Source organism: Saprolegnia parasitica, assembly GCF_000151545.1.
Source record: "Saprolegnia parasitica CBS 223.65 unplaced genomic scaffold supercont2.22, whole genome shotgun sequence".
Lineage (NCBI taxonomy): Eukaryota > Oomycota > Saprolegniomycetes > Saprolegniales > Saprolegniaceae > Saprolegnia > Saprolegnia parasitica.
The window spans coordinates 382926-401144 of NW_012156416.1; the positions used below are offsets into that span (position 1 = coordinate 382926).

General features: G+C 60.8%; 10 protein-coding genes across 10 annotated transcripts in view; 5 read left to right on the forward strand and 5 right to left on the reverse strand.

Annotated features, from left to right (window-relative positions):
• Positions 1 to 235: 235 nt before the first annotated feature.
• On the reverse strand, positions 236 to 2632 carry SPRG_06529 (hypothetical protein; the record flags this gene model as incomplete). Its single annotated transcript, XM_012345344.1, has 4 exons — positions 236 to 1379; positions 1403 to 1719; positions 1761 to 1934; positions 1988 to 2632. 4 exons carry the CDS (start codon positions 2630 to 2632, stop codon positions 236 to 238), a joined length of 2280 nt encoding a protein of 759 aa, XP_012200734.1.
• Positions 2633 to 4109: 1477 nt separating this feature from the next.
• On the forward strand, positions 4110 to 5742 carry SPRG_06530 (hypothetical protein; the record flags this gene model as incomplete). Its single annotated transcript, XM_012345345.1, has 5 exons — positions 4110 to 4560; positions 4610 to 4928; positions 4970 to 5103; positions 5155 to 5550; positions 5684 to 5742. The coding sequence occupies exons 1-5, from the start codon at positions 4164 to 4166 to the stop codon at positions 5740 to 5742; spliced, it is 1305 nt and encodes a 434-aa protein (XP_012200735.1). The 5' UTR covers positions 4110 to 4163.
• Positions 5743 to 6470: 728 nt separating this feature from the next.
• Positions 6471 to 7628, reverse strand: SPRG_06531 (hypothetical protein). Its single transcript, XM_012345346.1, has 3 exons — positions 7450 to 7628; positions 7333 to 7405; positions 6471 to 7276 (listed from the first exon to the last, which is right to left on the reverse strand). Exons 1-3 carry the CDS (start codon positions 7605 to 7607, stop codon positions 6491 to 6493), a joined length of 1017 nt encoding a protein of 338 aa, XP_012200736.1. The 5' UTR covers positions 7608 to 7628; the 3' UTR covers positions 6471 to 6490.
• Positions 7629 to 8781: 1153 nt separating this feature from the next.
• SPRG_06532 (hypothetical protein) lies at positions 8782 to 9943 on the reverse strand (the record flags this gene model as incomplete). Its single annotated transcript, XM_012345347.1, has 5 exons — positions 8782 to 9069; positions 9117 to 9407; positions 9465 to 9644; positions 9690 to 9762; positions 9813 to 9943. 5 exons carry the CDS (start codon positions 9941 to 9943, stop codon positions 8782 to 8784), a joined length of 963 nt encoding a protein of 320 aa, XP_012200737.1.
• Positions 9944 to 11102: 1159 nt separating this feature from the next.
• On the forward strand, positions 11103 to 12275 carry SPRG_06533 (TKL protein kinase). Its single transcript, XM_012345348.1, has one exon. The coding sequence runs from the start codon at positions 11137 to 11139 to the stop codon at positions 12214 to 12216; it is 1080 nt and encodes a 359-aa protein (XP_012200738.1). The 5' UTR covers positions 11103 to 11136; the 3' UTR covers positions 12217 to 12275.
• Positions 12276 to 12638: 363 nt separating this feature from the next.
• On the forward strand, positions 12639 to 13725 carry SPRG_06534 (TKL protein kinase). Its single transcript, XM_012345349.1, has one exon. The coding sequence runs from the start codon at positions 12656 to 12658 to the stop codon at positions 13673 to 13675; it is 1020 nt and encodes a 339-aa protein (XP_012200739.1). The 5' UTR covers positions 12639 to 12655; the 3' UTR covers positions 13676 to 13725.
• Positions 13726 to 14038: 313 nt separating this feature from the next.
• Positions 14039 to 15243, forward strand: SPRG_06535 (TKL protein kinase). The gene has a single exon (XM_012345350.1). The coding sequence runs from the start codon at positions 14074 to 14076 to the stop codon at positions 15160 to 15162; it is 1089 nt and encodes a 362-aa protein (XP_012200740.1). The 5' UTR covers positions 14039 to 14073; the 3' UTR covers positions 15163 to 15243.
• Positions 15244 to 15275: 32 nt separating this feature from the next.
• On the forward strand, positions 15276 to 15870 carry SPRG_06536 (hypothetical protein). Its single transcript, XM_012345351.1, has 2 exons — positions 15276 to 15468; positions 15523 to 15870. The coding sequence occupies exons 1-2, from the start codon at positions 15280 to 15282 to the stop codon at positions 15799 to 15801; spliced, it is 468 nt and encodes a 155-aa protein (XP_012200741.1). The 5' UTR covers positions 15276 to 15279; the 3' UTR covers positions 15802 to 15870.
• On the reverse strand, positions 15837 to 17837 carry SPRG_06537 (hypothetical protein; the record flags this gene model as incomplete). The annotated part of the gene is made up of 1 exon (XM_012345352.1): positions 15837 to 17837. The coding sequence occupies one exon, from the start codon at positions 17835 to 17837 to the stop codon at positions 15837 to 15839; it is 2001 nt and encodes a 666-aa protein (XP_012200742.1).
• Positions 17838 to 17912: 75 nt separating this feature from the next.
• SPRG_20151 (hypothetical protein) overlaps positions 17913 to 18219 on the reverse strand; it is a gene marked incomplete at both ends in the record, with an annotated part of 1757 nt that continues 1450 nt past the window's right edge. The window contains one exon of the mRNA XM_012345382.1: positions 17913 to 18212. Coding sequence (XP_012200772.1) covers positions 17913 to 18212 — 300 coding nt within the window. The remainder of the gene's footprint in view (positions 18213 to 18219) is intronic.

The following is an 18219-nucleotide window of genomic DNA, read 5'->3' on the forward strand; positions in this document are numbered from 1 at the left end:
CTATCAAGTTAATATTTGAGCCATCGAACATGCACCATGTCGTGCAAAGAGGTGCTCATTTGAATCCAAGTGGCAGTCCATATCCAGCAAAAGCGCACCGACCTGATGACGCTTTTCAACTGCAACGTGAGATCGTCCATCAACCAGCTTCATTAATGGTTACTCTCTAATACCAGCTACCAGTATGATAGAAAGGACCTCTGGGCGTATCGAAGCAGGTGACGACCAAGTACGACTACCGATATGCTTCAAGTGACGTTGCTCGTGGAGTACGCTGGTGCTTGCGGCGTCGCTTCGCGCGCTCAAGCATCGAGGCCGACGCACAAGACGGGCCGCCGCAGGAGCCGCAGTCGCACAGCTCCAAAGCGGCGGAGGCCAAGAGAGCCGCCGCATCGCAGTGCCCCAGCTCGTTGAGTGCCGCCGTCACTGCTGCTAGGAGCTCCAGGGTCCGTCCATCGGCTGTTGCGAGCCACTGCGTGAACGTGCCAAGTGCCCCGGGATCGTGCGCGCTGAAGAAGCTCGCCACGTCGAGCAAGAGGTGCTGCGGCATGTCGCCATCGTCTCGGCGCCGCTTGGAGGACGCACCTTTCACCTCGTAGTGGTGCTGGAGGGCGTCGCACCTGCCGCTCAAACTGTCGACGTAGATAGCGTGCATGGCTTTCGAGAGCAGCGCGGTGTCTGCCGTCGCGGTCGTTGTGGCCACGACGCAAATCGCTGGTATGGCGCCAAGGCCGAGATGGTGCCACGTCTGTGTCAAGAGCGTGGGCAACAGGGCGTACTGCGCCAAGAGCTTGAGAAAGGTGACGAGATTCTCGACGATTGGGGTCGTGGCGTCCGTCTCCAGCGCGTCGATGGCTGCTTGCAGTAGCTGGCGCGTCATTGGCGGGTGCTCTTCCAGCGGTGCCAGCGCCGGCGCCAGCACGTCCACCGAACTGTAGATGCGACTGGTCTGAACCACGAGCAAGAGCGTCGTCGGTCGACGCACAAACGTCCAAATGTGCTGCTCCACCTTGGCGGGGACGAGCGCCGCCAAGCAGCCCGCGACCCGGGGCGCCACCGATGGCCGCGCAAAGAACGCTTCCAGCCGCAAGACAGCGGTGAGGACCTGGACGTGATCCAAGAGCTCGGAGCTATCGCCGCGCAGGGACCAGAGACCCTGCATAACCGCCTCGATCGGGTTGTCGAATCTCGCGGGTTGGAGCACCGGGGCGCTGCTGTGGGTGACACCGTACAAAGCCAAAAGGAGCTCGAGGGTCGGAAGAAAGCACGCTCGGTGCAAGCTTCCAGTGCGGCGGACCATGGCCAAGATCGCTGGCTCGAGAGGCGACCAGCCATACTGGGCAACGACAGCGGCGACAGCCGACGCCACCTCGGTGTTGCTGACGCGAACGATCTTTCCTACAAAGGCTTGTGCTTGCAAAGGCCGTTGAAGCCAAGCGCCGCTGCTTGCGTGCGGAGGACGTCGCAGAAGTGTACTTGCCGGGCGGCCACGTTGCCGCGACTGTCGTGGGCGGCGTCCGGTGCGAAGAGAGCCATCATGGTCTTGCTCAACACGTCGTCAATGCCACTGCAGCAAGAGAGAAGCGGGTTCAAGAACGGCTTGCCGCGACAGAGCAAGTTCATGGTCGTCTCGAAGCCGAGGAGGCGCAGCGCCATCGAGCGCGGGTAGATGAGTGCATGAACAGTCTGGAGGTTGCTCTCGGGACGAGCGCCGAACCACTGTTGGACAGAGAGACCGACGACAGCGTCGAGGAAGAGACGTGGCGGTTGCTGGTTGGCAGTGGCACCACCGCCTTGACGACAAGCTGCGTTCGATCGGTTGACGGGGCGAAGCGAGCGAGCAGAATTTCCAGCCCCGTGGCTTTCGTCAGCGCGGCAAAGACGTCGCGGTCGGTTCGAGACAGGCTCGTTGGATCGTCCAGCGTCACGCCTGGCTGGCAGCCGTACACGAAGCGGCTGCAAGGCGCGAGGATGCCTTTCCGATGACCTTGAACTTTTTGATGGCCGCGCGCAGTGTCGCTGGCAGCGACGGAATCGTGCCGCATGCCGTGACGTCAAAGACCAAGAGAACGCGCGCTGCGTCGTCGGCAAAGATAGGGCGCTCGTGGCCGTACATGCTGAGCCATGGCACGACGTCAGTGCGGGTCGAGGCCATCTCGAGGGTCGTGTGAACCGTGTTGTAGCGGAGCTCCCACACGTCACGCTCTGGTGTGAGGAGGACGTAGACCGTGGCAAAGCCGGTGGCGGGCAGCAGAGTCGCGCCGCCGAGCCAGACGCAGCGCAGTTGCAGCGCGCAGAGGCCGCCGCGGCCGAGAAAGGTCTGGACCAGCGTGTGAAGACGACTCGACCAAGCAGCGTCAAGAGCGCAGAGCGAGCGCGGAACGCAGCCTGCGGGATACTCCTGGACGAGACCAGCGACGTCTGTCGGTGTGAGCAGCTGTGGTAGCAAGGCGTTGGCGATGCGCAAGTCCGGGCGAGGGCACCGACCAGACGTGCAGAACGCCGCATCGATGACCTGGCGGTACGCTGCTTGGCAGCGCTGGTGCTGACGCTCCTGGGCCCAGAATGGATGGAGGTCCATCAACTGCGAGTTCTCGTCGTCGATCGGCCAGTCGCCCCACTCCTCGGTCATGACGAGCGAGCTGTCGACCAGATGTAAGATTCGAAATGCTGTTTCGCTGCACAGACACTGTTTACAGTATAGCGTTTGCAAGACACTGTTTGATGCAGCAGCCAGAGTACGACTGGTACTTGAGTCTGAATCGACTTGCACAACACTGCAACTACAAGTGTGCGATGACGCGTTCGCTACGTTAGCTCTAGGCCAGGACAACGCGATAGGATACGAGACGTCGCTGCGATGGAGAGCAAAAGAGTAGCAGCAGCGCCAACCCGAGCACCGTCACCAACTTCCACCGTGGCAGCGATTCTGCCAGGACCACGCGCACGAGGGTATGTATCATCTCTTGCCAGAGCCGGGCCCGGGTTGGCTACTGCTGCTACTCTTGTGTGACATCGATTTTCCTTCTCGCGCTGGCTACCGAGGGAGAATCGTGAGAGAATGGATTTTACAATGCGAGAGAAATACCTTGTAAATGCCATGGACGACGGGAAAAGGAGCGCGCGGACGGGGTCGAAGCGCGTGCCGTTTGCTTACGAAGCAGGAATCCACCGACTAGACAAAAAGCGCTCGACAGAATGTGAGCGCCAACATGGCATTGAAACAGTTGCAAAATGCAAAATCAGTTGCGTGTCGTTAGTCTATGATGCGACAGGCTCAATTGACCAGCTTGGACCACATCCATGTGGAAGCGTAGCTCTCGATGTGGTTTGCAGTGCAGAGTGGACGGGCTCTAGTGTAGGTACACGACAATGATCGGCGTCGTCGGCTGTGCTATGCAACACGAGGGACCACACACCCCGACGACACAAAGACACGCTGTAGGTACGACGTGGCCAACGGACGCTAAATCCACGCGCCTTTAGCCGGCGACTGCGCGCGGTTAGCAGAAGCGTTGCGGCGGCGACGTCCTGCATGCATGTATGACCTGGGCTTGTCGTGTGCCAATCTATGATCGCACGATCTCGATGGCGCGAAGCTCCCACTCGACAGGTTCTAGAGCGCCTGGTTGATGCAGATCTCATACCGGTTGATCAGACCGGCGCCGGTCATTGTCGGATTCCAGTCACCATAAACGCGGCGGATGGTATCCCAAACCAAGGTTAGCCACCGAGTCGATAACGCTAGTGTCGTCCGGAAGGTTTGAGCGCGTAGCCTGTGGCGGTCACAGGCGAGCGAGCGCTCGCTTTAACCGGTTACTGGTCAAAGGTCCTTTCTTGCAGTCGACGCTTTGTCGCCAACGTGCTTGAGCTGTACGTAGTTTCCACCACAAGCGCTCTCGGTAGAAGCAGTACCAAGCATGAATTGTACTGGGCAGAGCGAGTGGCCAGGTCGATCGTGTTGAATCAACACAACCAAGTTGCGTGGGATTAGTCGATGCCCTACAAAGCGGATTTAAAACGTGTAGGACAATATAATGTTTAAATCCTGCGCTCGAATACAAATATCAAGTTGTCAATAAAATAAGATTAAAACGATATCGTACTTAGCGTCGGCGAAAGCGAGGGACGGAGGATTTCCCAAGCGGCTTTGGCTCTGCAGCATGCTTCGCTGCGCCCGCGCCCTTCGGTGGCGACCGCTCTCGTCCACGGCGTACCCGTCCATGTCCAAGCTCAATGGCACCGACGCGCATGGCGCGCGGCGACCTCGCGCCTACGCCTACGCGCAGCACCGCGACCTCAACGAGTCGAAGCACCGCACCGAGCACTTGCCCAAGTCCCATCGGCTCAAGGACGGCCGCCCGGTCATCACGGTCGTTGGCGTCGGTGGCGCCGGTAGCAACGCTGTCAACAACATGATCTCGTCGCAGCTGGAAGGCGTCGAGTTTGTCGTTGCCAACACGGACTGCCAAGCGCTCGCGCGGTCGCTCGCCCGGCGCAAGGTGACCTTGGGCAAGGACATCACAAAGGGTCTTGGAGCCGGCTCCAAGCCAAACCTCGGTACTTCGCCGGCTGCATTGACGAAGAGGACTCAGCTGGCTCGTCGTAGGCAAGAGCGCGGCCGAGAGCAGCCGCGACGAGATCATGGCGCACTTGGACGGCAGCAACATGCTCTTCATCACAGGCGGGATGGGCGGTGGCACCTGCACGGGCGCCGCGCCCGTGATTGCGAGCGTCGCACGCGAAATGGGCATCTTGACGGTCGGCGTTGTAAGCACGCCGTTCCGGTCCGAGGGCCCGAACCGGTCGCGGCTGGCGCTGGCCGGCGTGCAGGCGCTGGCCGCCGCCGTCGATACGCTCATCGTCGTGCCCAACCAGAACCTCCTCGCCCTCTCGACGCCCGATACGACCATCGTCGACGCCTTCCGGTAACCTCTCTTCCATCGTGCCCATGGCTCATGCGCTGTAGGTATGCGGACGCCGTGCTCCTTGAAGGCGTCAAGGGCGTCACGGACCTCATCGTCAAGCCGGGTCTCATCAACTTGGACTTCGCCGACATCAACACGATCTTGAGCAAGGCCGGCCGCGCCATGATGGGCTCGGGTACGACGAGTCTGTGCATGATCCGCTTGATTCAAGAAACGACCTGCGTAGGCCAAGCGTCGGGCGACGACCGAGCGCAGGTCGCTGCCCACGCCGCGCTCAACAACCCGCTCCTTGGCGAGCTCCCGATGGACTCTGCGTCCGGGCTTCTCGTGACGATCCGCGGTGGCGAGGACATGACGCTCTTTGAGGTTGACGCGATCATGAGCATCATCCGGGGCTGTGTCTCGGAGACGGCCAACATCATCTTTGGGACGTGCTATGACCCGTCCAGCGAAGGCTCGATCCACGTCTCGATCATTGTGAGCGGGATCAAGACGGACAACTGGTCGCCGCCCGCGGGCAAGGGCTCCGTGCCCAAGCAGCCGCGCGTCTCGAGCGGCGACGCGGAGCCGACCAAGCCACCAAAGAAGCACGCACCCGGCTTCTTGTCCAAGTTTTTCAACTGTAATCGACCACTGGTGCCACGTGTCGGTCGCATGTTGGCTTGTCGTGAGGGAGACGAAGCGGCGGCAGAGGACCGCAGGCGGCGCTTGGACAGAGAAGGGTGTAGAGAGGATGGGGCCCTTGATCATGACAGACCCCGGTGTCACGGCAACCCCGATGCTCGCTAGCATCGCTGCGACCTTGTCCGAGTAGCCCACCGCGTTGAAGCAAAAGCCAAGAAGAAATGAGACGGCGATGCAACGGTTCGATGTAGAGTCAACTGCGACTGCCATCCACTCACTGCTGCCGACTCTGTCCTGATCCCATGGCCTGAAACGAGGTGAGGCGACCAAGCCACCAAGAGACTCTATCGATAGGCAGCGTTCGCGTCCATCGAATCGAACTCCAGCGCATCGACCTCTTGACCGTGATAACGAAGCCAAGGCCGAACGCGCGCGCGATGTGGCTCGGTCCCAAGAGCGCATCGCATGGGCTTGGACGTCAGGTCGCCAGGTCTTCTATTCTCGGTGCTACAAAGGCTCTAGAGCCTTTTGAAAGTAGCTTACGCAGCAGCTCGCGCCAACTGGCCGCGCGGCTTCGTCAACCTCCACCAGCCAAGTTACCATCGCACCGACCACCTGCTGTCAACCACTAATACCACCGCGAGCTATCACCGCGAGCTATGCATACCACATGTCAACGCGCGAGACAGGCTGGGGGAATGCGTAGGTGGTGGTGGTGGTACGGCCGATCGAGGTCATGGGCTCCTATCACGCCCGGCACACATCGCAGCGCTTGGTTGGATGTAGCACCGTCTGGTCCTGGGAGCCGATCACTGCATCGACAGACCGTCGTCACGCTCAGCATCCACGCGAAACGCAGCGACGCCTTTCTAACCCTAACCGCCCCTATTCCATAGTCCTTATAGGCAAAACATGACTAGAAAGACGAAGATGTATTATTAGGGGCTGTTGGGCGGCGACGTGGCCGACGACGTGACGCGCGCCCGCCGCAGGCAAATGATGCTGGCCGACGTCATGATGATGGCCGCGCCAACGATGCTGAGCGGGCTAATGAACTCGTGGAGGAAGAGGATGTCCCAGATGAACACGAAGACGATGTCGAGGTAGCGCATGACCGAGCCAATGCCGACCGACTCGAGCTGGAAGCCCTTCGTCAAGCACACTTGGCCGAGGAAGCCGAGGACGCCGCTGCCAATCGCCGTGAGCCAGAGGTCCCAAGTGAGGTCGAAGGTCACGTTCGAGGGCCAGAGGACCATCGCGAGTGCCGAGCCGGCCATGCACGAGAGCGAAAAATAGTGTACGATCGTCAGCAAATGCAGGCCGACGAGCTTGCGCACGAAGACATAGTCGAGCGCCGACATGAGGGCCGAGAGGAGGCCGGTCCAGACCGCGAAGGCCGCGTACGGGCCGAGGATCTTTTGGTCGGCGTCCGGGTCGTCGCCGAAGAGAAAGGTCGGGCGCGAGACGACGACGACGCCGCCAAAGCAGCAGAGTGCGCAGAAAAAGTTGACCACGTCGATCGTCTCGTTGAGGAGGAGCGCACCGAGGAAGAAGGTCATGACGGGGCTCGTGAAGATGATGACGCTGGCGTCCGCGAGCACGAGCTGGGACATGGTCCAGAACGAGAGTGCCATCGAGAGGAACCCGGCGACGTTGCGCACAATGAGGTTGAACCGGTTCTCGTATTCGACCGTGAGGTCGATCTTGTAGTAGAGCACGAAGCACTGCATCATATCGTATGAGCCATCACACTAGAGTCGCAGGTGCAAGAAGCACGTACGAGGTTGATGAGCCACGCAAAGCAGGAGCGCCAAAACACCGTCTCCATCGCCGAGAAGAAGTAGCTCTCATACCTACGCGCGCATGAGCCTCCATGGTACCACGACCATCAACGTACTTGATGGCACTCGACATGAGGCTAAAGGTAAAGGCGGAAAACGAGATCAAGATGAGCCCAAGCAGCGGGAACGGCGCGTCGGCCTTGGGCGTCGACGGCGGCGTGACGAGCGGGAGGAGCTCGCCCTTGGACATGGGCTTGGCGGTCTGCTGGAGCATGCTGCGACTGTGGGCGGCGAGTGAAATTGCAATCTGAGCGTCGAGCTCGAGACGGCGTCGAGCGCATGGTGTACTTTTTGCACTTACCAAGACCGTCTCTAATTTATGGGATATATCCAAATCGTCTCGTTACGTCGGAACGTCAGCCAGTGACGGTCGCATCCGTGACCCTGCGAATGGACACAGATAGATACGAGAGGTTGGGAGCTGGCACGGCCACTGAAAATTTGTATCGTCGCGACGAGATCCCCAAAGCTCCGCGAGAGTCGGAACGTCAGATAATGCAGAGGGGCGGCTGGTCGTAATCGGGTGCGACGAGACAAGGACTGACGTCCAAACGTCCGCGTTCATGCCCTTAAGCGCGCCGGCCTTTCACGAGGCAATCGTATCGGGCGGCCACGCACCACTCGAATGTGTTGAGATTCGTAGGATCATTGCGTGGGGTTTCGAAGAAATAGTGTGAGATTCAGCGCCAGTGAAATGAAATCTTAGAAATCTTATATATATCGCCAGTGATTCTAAGCCGCGAGAGGAGTATCGTCATCCATGTGCAGCCGAGCCAACGAGGAAGGGGCTCGCGGGCGATGCGCTGCCCCTGCATCGAGGTGCGATACGAAGGCCAAGAGGCCATGCGTGCAACCACGCGCCATGTCGGAACGTGGCATGTCGCAGCTGCCCACCTTATTTTTATTCACCGAGGCGCATCCGACGAGATTCTTTCTTGCAAGGACGGGCGTTACGCACGCTCCGCTGGTGTCGACGGCCCCTGCGATTGGTGCGGCCAAAGCCAGTCGTTGACAAGCGATGCACCACCTCGCAGCGAACCAAGCTGCTGGGCTCAACGAAGCCATCGCTAGGTACTGTAGTAGCTAGTTCTGGATGAAAAATCGCTGGTTCCAAGCTTCGCCGCGTCGAATCAACCGGGACCTTCCGTCGATTCCGCGCACTGGGAGCCACTCTTTTTGCGTACGATCTGATCGCCGTCCATGAAATAGTGTGTGTTCCTCCATGGACACACGCGTCCGTTTCCCTAAAACCAACGCGTGGAGCCCTGTATCGCAGCAATGCTCTCGGACTATTCTCTGTAAAAGATACAAAAAGCAAAGATAGAAGGGAATGATACGTCTGCCTTTCCTGAACTTCAACGTGAAGCGATCCAAAGCTACTCACTCGCCTACGCGACAACAAGAATCGGTGGCGGCCGGCGCGCCCGTCGGAGCGCAATCGTGATGGCCGAGGCCATGATGATAGCGGCGCCAAGCATGCTCCATGGGCTAATGACCTCATGGAGGAAGATCGTGTCCCAGATGAACACGAAGACGATGTCGAGGTAGCGCATGACCGAGCCGGTGCCGACATCTTCAAGCTGGAAGCCCTTGGTCATGCAGACTTGCCCGAGGAAGCCGAGGACGCCGCTCACCAGCGCCAGAAGCCAGAGGTAGCCGAGATCCAGCGTCACATTCTACTCGACACAGCTTTCGAACCAACCCCACGTGGCGACCGTCGTACCGTCGGCGAGATCGCCATCGCAAGCAGCGACCCAAGGCTGCACGTGAGGCTAAAGTAGTGGATCATCGCGAGGAAATGCACGTGCTTGAGCTTGCGCACGAAGACGTAGTCGAGCGCTTGGAGCGCGGCCGAGAGGAGGCCCGTGCACACCGCGAGCGTCGGCGACGGCGGCGCATCATTTGAGACGCCGACGAGCCACGCTGGCCGCGCGACAAAGCCGACGCCGACAAAGCAGACGAGCGCACAGCAAAAGTTGACGCCGTCGATGGCCTCGTGCAGGAACAAGGCGCCCTAGCCAAAGCAGATGATGATGATGATGACCGCCAAGGGCAACGTCGGATCCTGTACGAGGAAGAAGGACATGACGGGGCTGGTAAAGATGATCACGCTCGAGTCTGCAAGCACGAGCTGCGACATGGTGTAGAAGCCCGTCGCCATCGAGAAAAAACCGACGAGGCTGCGCGTCGCCAGATTGCGGCGGTCGGCCGGCGCCACCGCGAGCGAGATGCCGAGGTACCATACAAACACCTACATATTGCACGTCGTCCCGGAGCAGCAAGGAGCGCGACGCACGAGGTTGATGAGGCCGGCGATGCTGGAGCGCCAAAAGACCGTCTCCATGGCCGCGATCGTAAAGCTCTCGTACCTACCGACATGGCGGTCAGAGGTGTGGACGTGCTTGGAGGGGTTGTGCACTTGATGGCGCTGGACATGAGGCTAAAAGTCAGCGCTGAGGCCGCTATGTACGTGAGCCCGAGGAGCGAGTGGTGCGGCGGCGACAAAGGCGGCGGCGATTGCACGAGCGGAAGCCCCTCGTCCTTGGCCATGGCAATTTGGAAATCGAATGGACGCGCTGCGGGTTGACAGTGGGACGTTGACCTCCGCCGGCTTCCGTTTTCAAATTTGGCGCCAGTCGGCGACCTCGACCAGTTGGTCATGCTAGTGAGCACCTCGCATCCTCCAGAGCTTGCGCTTAATGGTCCTAGAGTCCGAGTCGCACCAGTGTCTGCACTCGAGCCATCGACGGCTTGGATTGGGCTCGAAACATGGCGTTCCAAGCGTCAGGGCTGCTGTAGCGAAGGGACGTGGGCCATCATGTGTGCTCTGGAGCCGTGCATGATCATTTGGATAAGCACGCCCTTTCATCCACGCCCGACGCCCTCCATATGCTATTACTCAGTGCTAGTAGACAGTATGTGCTCTTTACTTTCCAACGTCCAAAGTTGTGGTAGCTAGTGATCGCTGCCACTATTACAACGGCAGCGGGCGTAGCTTGCAGACGTACTACGTCGGCCATATCTCTCGCCAGATTTGCATGTCGTACACTGTCACCGGCAGCAATGTAATAGCGGAAGGGTGTCGCTAGAGGATCGCAAATTACATTCGGCCATGCGTGCTCCTCTGCCGCCCCTTGCTTTGCGTGTCACTGCCTCCGTGTGACCGACTGCAACTCGCCTCTTCAACAACCGTGTGCAAGTAATAGCAGGCACGACGCTCGTCCACGCGTCATCGCAAGCTGGTCGCGCTATCAGATCTGGGTTGCGTCGATGGTTTTCTAGTCTGGTACACTGGACTAGATTAGAGAGACTCGATTGTCTGGAGCATTTTTATTGTCCAAGGCGCGTCGTCTTGGGTGCGACGTCATCGGTGACGCGCGTGCCATCTCTGCCGGGAGTCCAAAAGTATCTTGTACTTTGTATACACCGCTGGATGACTACAATCCGCACGCCAGGATTGTTTTTATTGAAATACACTGAATATTTGTATCCAGTGCGCTGAATGGTGATATTAATATGCCGCCAGGATCAGCGACACGAGGCGAAGAGGCAGTAACAAGACGCTGTTACTTACAGCGGTTGGCCACTTGGGTTCAGTATTGCATACAAACACCGGATGGGATCGACTTTGGAAAGCATTGGGGCAGAGTATAGTATAGTAAAGCAATGCTCTTTCTACGATCCGAACACACCCGCAAGCCAGTGTCATATTCGCCAGCCTCCGGAAGCATCTACCTACGACCATGGGCGTCTGCTCCAGCTCCGAGTCCGCAGCGCACCCGCCCCGCCCGATCATCTCCGACGTCAACACGGGCACGGGCACCGGCCACAACCCGCGCCCGACCGGCCCGCAGCCCACCGGCCCGGTGCGCCCGCCGGTCAAGCGCGATTCCAAGGAGATCCCTGTCGGCGGTGGCACGCCGCCGTTGGACGTCAACTGGCACAACTACGACGAGCTCGTGCCCTTGAAGAACACGTACTGGATCAACGCCGACGACGTGACCCGCATCCGGTCGGTCAACTCGAACTACATGAAGACCGAGATGGGCAACCTCAATGGCCACCCCGTGCTCATCAAGAGCTTTGACCTGACCAAGTCGCAGGAAGAGATCAACAAGACGCGCAAGATGCTCATCTCGGAGGTCACGTCCATGACGCGCATCAGCCACCCAAACATTGTCAAGTTTCTCGGTTTCAACATCACGCCCGACTATGGCCTCTGCTGCATCTCCGAGTACATGGACGGCAAGACGCTGCGCCACCTCCTCGACAACCCGCGTCAGGCGTCCAAGCTCTCGTGGGCCAACGAGAAGATCTCGATCGCGATCGATATTGCGTCGGCGCTCGCCTACATGCACTCGCTCAAGCCCGTGCTCATCCACCGCAACGTCAAGGCGGCCAAGATCCTCCTCACGTCCAAGAAGACGGCCAAGCTCAGTGGCTTTGGCGCTGCCCGCGACCGCACGTTCGAGTACGAAATGACGACGGGCGTTGGCGACATGCAGTGGTCCGCCCCCGAGCTCCTCCTCGACGGCGAAGACTACACCGAGCAAGTCGACGTCTACTCGTTCGGCGTCGTCCTCACGGAGCTCGACACGGGCGACGTTCCGTTCGTCGAAGAGATGGCGACGATGACCAAGGCCGACATCACGATGAAGCTCGTGACGGGAGCGCTCCGGCCCAAGCTCTCGCCCGAGTGCCCGCCGTGCATCGTACGCATCGTCAAGCAGTGTCTGCAGCAGGACCCGCTTCTGCGCCCGCGCAGTGACAAGATCCTCGAGCTCCTCAAGCAGGCGCAGCAGACGCTCCAGCAGCAGCCGTAATCGATCCCATGGTAGGATCGATACCTTTAACGTATATATGATGATTATACCTCTACTCGCATGTCCATCAACCAAGTGCCCCCAAGCGACAGGGCCAAGCATCGAGTCGCGCCGACGACAAGCGAGGGAGGCGGGTTGTGATTGCTTGCCGCCAGGTCGGAGCGAAGAGGCTAGAAACACGCAACCAACATTCCACTGTCGCTGCTTGTGGGCCTCTCAGCCACCATCCTAATAACGAGGGTGATCGCATAGAGTACTGTTCCCACCGTAGCATCCCGCCACCGTCGTCCTCGGTAGACGATGCAGCCTTCGCTGTGCCTCCGACCCACGACACTTGGTCCCGAGAAGTGAGCAGGCCGCAATAGTTGCGTGCATTTAGCTGCGCCTGTCGCCGGGCTGAATTTTGTGGCAAAGATTTGCACTTCTTTTTCGCAGCGGGATGGGCAACAGCAACGGCAAGCACGAGACCGAGCTCTCGCAGAGCGGGACGCGCATCGAGCACAGCAAGCGCCCGGCGACAAACGCGCCGGTGCACGCACCGACGACGACCGGGCCGCCCAAGGTGCTCGACAGCTGGGACTACTACGCGGAGCTGGAGCACCTCAAGCCCGCGTTCTGGATCGCGCCCGACGACGTCATCCGCGTGCGGTCGATTCCGTGCAACTACATGAAGACGGACCTCGGCAACGTCAACGGCGAGCCCGTCCTCATCAAGTACCTCGACCTGAGCAAGAACGAAGACGACATCAACAAGAGCCGGAAGATGCTCATGTCGGAAATCAGCTCCATGACGCGCCTCCAGCACAGCAACGTGGTCAAGTTCCTCGGCTTCAACTTTACACCCGAGAGCGGCCTTTGCTGCATCTCCGAGTACATGGACGGCAAGACGCTGCGCCACCTCCTCGACAACCCGCACGCGGCCGCCAAGCTCTCGTGGCCCAAGGAGAAGATCGCGATCGCCATCAACATTGCGTCGGCGCTCGCCTACATGCACTCGCTCAAGCCCGTGCTCATCCACCGCAACGTCAAGGCCTCCAAGATCCTCCTCTCGAGCAAGAAGATCGCCAAGCTCAGCGGCTTTGGCGTCGCGCGCGACCGCACGTTTGAGATGGAGATGACGACGGGCGTCGGCGACATGCAGTGGTCGGCGCCCGAGCTCCTTCTCGACGGCGAAGACTACACCGAGCAAGTCGACGTCTACTCGTTCGGCGTCGTCCTCACGGAGCTCGACACGGGCGCGGTTCCATTCGTGGAGGAGATGGCGACGATGAACAAGGCGGAGCTCACGATGAAGCTCGTGACGGGCTCGTTGCGCCCGCAGCTCTCGCCCGACTGCCCGGCGTGCATCGTCAAGATCGTCAAGCAGTGCTTGCAGCAGGACCCGCACCTCCGCCCGCGCAGCGACAAGGTCCTCGAGCTGCTCAAGCAGGCGCAGGCCGAGCTCGCGGCCGGCCCGTAGCGTGTGTTTTTTAAATTCTTAGTTAACGTTTTGGTGGCAGCCTCGGTCCCACACAGTGTTTGTTACTCACGGGCGGCGATCAGGCGGCGTCGCTGGCCCAGCTGCCTCCTGGCCGTCACGAGGCCTTGGCCTCGACCACTGCATCGTCTGCTTCGTTCCTCGTTGTCGTGCGTCCTGCTGCGCGTCGCCATGGCTACCGATACACTGTTGTGCAGCCACTGGAAGGTGGCATCCAGTGCATCGACGAGTAATATCGGAACCGGGTGGCAAGCCTCGCGGTATATTTAAAAAGCAAGCACTTGATATTGGTAAGTGGATTAAAATGTCGGAATAAAAAGAGGATTGGAATGGGATATTTGTACCCGATCGTGGTGGCGAGGAAACGCTTTCTAGCTGCCATGGGCGGGTGTCTCTCGACGGCCGCGCCGCCAGCGCCGATCGAGGTCGATGGCATCGCACTCGCCGAGGCCTCGCCGACCAAGCCCGAGCCGCCACGGTATGCGGCGACGGCGACGCCACCGCCATCGCCTCCGCGGTCGCCGGTCGCCGACTGGGGCACGTACGCGCAGCTCGAGCCCTTCAAGCACACGTTCTGGATCGACCCGGACGAGATCATCCGCGTGCGCACGCTTCCAAGTGAGTACATGAAGACCGAGATTGGCAGCTACATCGGCGAGCCCGTCTTGCTCAAGTCGTTTGACGGCAACGGCGACGACATTGCGGCGCGCCGGAAGCTCCTCGTGTCCGAGATCCTCTCGATGGCCAACATCCGCCACCCGAACATCGTGGCTTTCCTCGGCTTCAACATCACGCCCGAGTATGGTCTCACGTGCGTCTCCGAATTCGTCGACGGCAAGACGCTGCGGTACCTCCTCGACCTCCCACGCACCTCGTCCAAGCTCACGTGGGCCAACGAGAAGATCTCGATCGCGATCGATATTGCGTCGGCGCTCGCCTTCATGCACTCGCTCAAGCCCATCGTGATCCACCGCAACGTCAAGGCCTCCAAGATCCTCCTCACCGGCGACCGAACGACGGCCAAGCTCAGCGGCTTTGGCGTCGCCCGCGCGCGCACGTACGAGGCCGAGATGACGTCGCGCGTCGGCGACGTGCCATGGTCCGCCCCCGAGCTCGTCCTCGACGGCGGCGACTACACGGAGCAAGTCGACGTCTACTCGTTCGGCGTCGTCCTCACCGAGCTCGACACGTGCGCGGTGCCCTTCGCCGCCGAGATGGCCGAACTCGGTATCGCCGAGGTCACCATGCAGCTCGTAACCGGGTCGCTTCGCCCCAAAGTCTCGGCCGACTGCCCCAAGTGCATCGTCAAGATCATCAAGCAGTGTCTCCAGCTTGACGCGACCCTCCGGCCGCGCAGCGACAAGGTCGTTGAGATGCTCCTCGCCGCTAAAGACGAGCTCGTCGCACGACCGCCACCCAGCGCGCCCCGGAGCGCAGACCCCACTGCGACGGTCGCGCTCTCGCCGTGAAGCAACTAACGATATAACGATCCACGCAGACAGAGAGTACTATATAACATGCAACCCTTGTCCTAACCGTACTCTAACCGGTTCAAAGCGACGCTTGAAACTGGGGAAGTTTCAAGCATGCCCACCGACCGGTTCCACAAGTTCCTCGAAGCGCGGCAGCTCGTGCTGCACTCGGCGTCATGCGTCGGCGTCTTGGCATCGCCGCACCTGAGCCTCCGCGCGTACAAGGCCCGCAACGCGGCGCCGTCGCTCTGGAAAAGCATGAGCCGCGCCGCCACGGGCGCGACCGTCGACCGCTTCCGATCGGTCCGCTGATGCTCGTCCACCCGTCGTCTCTTCATGCGGATAGGTCTTGTGCAGATCCTCGGCGCCAGCGACGGCGACGACATGTGCGCCGCGAGCCTTCTGGACGCGCGCCTCGACGTGCCGATTGCGATCCATGCGGACGCACCGGATGTGGCCGAGAGCTACACGCGTGCAACGCGCGGCCTCAAGCCGGTGGCCTTTCCGCCCATGACGGACGCGCTGCCGCACGCGCTGGCCCACCGCCGAGCGTACGACGAGCACATCGAGGCGCTGCGCTGCGAGATCGACGCCGCCGCCGGCTTCCACGAGATCGCCGACCGTCCCGTAGTGTAGCCAGCCTGGAGTGCGAATGTGAATGAAGAAGAATGCTAGCGCAACTCGCACACGGTGGTGCGGAGGAGGTGCCGGATCGGGATCGCGTTCGGCAGCAAGCGCGTCTTCTCGGCGTGGATCGTGGCGTCGATGACGTGAAAGCCGTAGACGCGAAAGACCCATCGGCGCAGCAGCGCGTTCAGCATCAGCAGCGGGTAGTCGTTGACGTGCACGAGGAACACGCCGTCGACGAGGACGTAGCCGAGCAGCCAGACGCTCGAGGCCGAGACGTACGACCAGCCGCTCACCGCCACGAACTCGTCGAGCGGAGCCACGAGGCCGTACACTTGGCAGAGCTGCGTGTGCAGCACGGCCTCGACCGCGACCGACGAGACGTCCTGAAACGAAAACGTCTTTCGCACTGGCCCGACGGGCCCGACCTTGCTCAAGGACGATCGCCGTCGGCGCGACGCGCTCTGTGTCGCAAACGTGTGGACCACGTCTTCGGAGCGGAGGCGCATGTGGTGCATGTGGCGCCACGTCATGCAGCGTCGACGGTCCATATCCACCATGTTGCAACCTTTCGCGGCGAGGGCATACCCACAACAAAGGCAACTCGCAACGACCCACCACGTCATTTGGGTTGCAACCACGGCTCCGTTCGTGCTGAAGTTCTCATGGCTCGTCCAGAGGTCCATCCCGTCCACATGGGCCTCGAGGATGTTGGCGAGGTAGTTGGCCTTCACATACGCGTTGGTTGCGTCCAGCGCAAGGCCGTGCGTTGCCACAATATCGTCGCTCAGCTGGTAGCAGATGACGTAAATGCTGACGGCGACCTCGAGGCGCAGGCGGATGCGCACGGCGTTGGCCAGTGTGATCATGAGCCCGAGGTACACCATGAGGGCGTCCGCACGGATGATGTCGGTCAGCACAAAGCTGTTGGTCCAGCCTTCGCGGGCGTTGGCCGTGCACAGCGCGTACTCGTAGAGGTGCCAGCCATTCGTGCACGCGAGGACGAGAAGGCAGAGGAGCGCGCGCAGCTGGAGCCGCGTCTGAACACACGGAAAGACGTCGGGCACCCACAGTACGCGGTGCGCGCGGTACATGTGCAGCGCGACGACGAGCGCGACGGCAAAGTGCACGAGCAGCGTGAGGCCGACGCCCATCGAGAGCAGCATGCGAACCCACGCGAACGAGTCCTTCGACATGTCGGTCGTCAAGTACGAGACGAGTTCAACAAACTCGAACGGATTGTTTGGCAGCGCCCAAATGTAGTGGTCGTAGTTGGCCTGCGTGCTGTGGGCGACGCGGTAGATGCCCTCGGTGCCCGCGACGTGGATCGTCTCGCCCGCCGACCCGCCTAGCGTGCCCTGCCACATGCCATCCAGCGTCAGCGTCGGCGCGAGTTCAAGCGGTGTGAACGCCGAGAGGACGTACGGAAAGTCGAGGCCGACGCCATGCACATACGATGCGCTTACCGCGGCGGAGGACGCGAGGGCCAGCGACGTCAAGGTCGCGACGCCGCAGGCCATGCTCAGGCGCTTCGTCGGCCGCTTGAGGACCATCGTCTGCAGGAAGAGCGTCGAGAGCGACGTGGCGTTCGCATCGAGCCAGTGGACCTTGAGCGCCGTCGTGTCCTGCACCACCCGCGCCGTGAACGTGCAGTCGATGAGGATCGTCGCCGGCTCTGGCACGCCCGGTGCGGCGGCGAGGACGCGCGGCAGCAGTTGTCCTAGGTACGACGACGCGTAGATGCGGTCGCCGGGCAGCGGGCTCGCGCACTGCGACGCACTGAAGCCATACCCTTCTTGGCTGTCGTCCGCGTCGATGTAGAGAAGGCGCGGGACCGGGCCATGCACATGCAGCGACCTGTTGGCCATCAGCGCCGCCGCAACCAGCGGCATGAGGCTGCTCGTGTAGTTGGACGACGCGCGGAGCGGGCCCCGGGCGCCGACGAGGGTCGCCCGCATGGCCGCCGAGCCCTGGAGCTCGATGAAGAGCACGACGACGGCCGCGGCCAGCGAGAGGACGCGGCTGATCTGCGTCGCCCAGGCCATTTAGCAATGGCTGCGTCCTGTCTGCCGTTACAACCAGACAACGCGATTTCGACACGTGGATATATATATCCGTTCTTAGTAGCGCGCAATGGCGGCCGAGAGCAGCTGCATGGCCTCGCTCAAGAGCGCTTCGTTGCGCGCCGTCATGACGAGCTCGTCCGTGTCCGTCTTGACAAAGCCGACCGCGCGCAGGAAGGCGAGGCCGCCGAGGAGCGACCCGACGCGCTTCTTGAAGGCCGCGTTGCCGCCGTTGATTTTCGAGTACTTTTCAAACTCGGTGGGCTTCTCGAGCACGTTGCGCACGTAGATCTGCAGCGTCTTGAGCGCCGTGAGCCCGTCGCCGCCGACGCGGTACTGCATCAAGCGGTCGACCGCCTGGCCG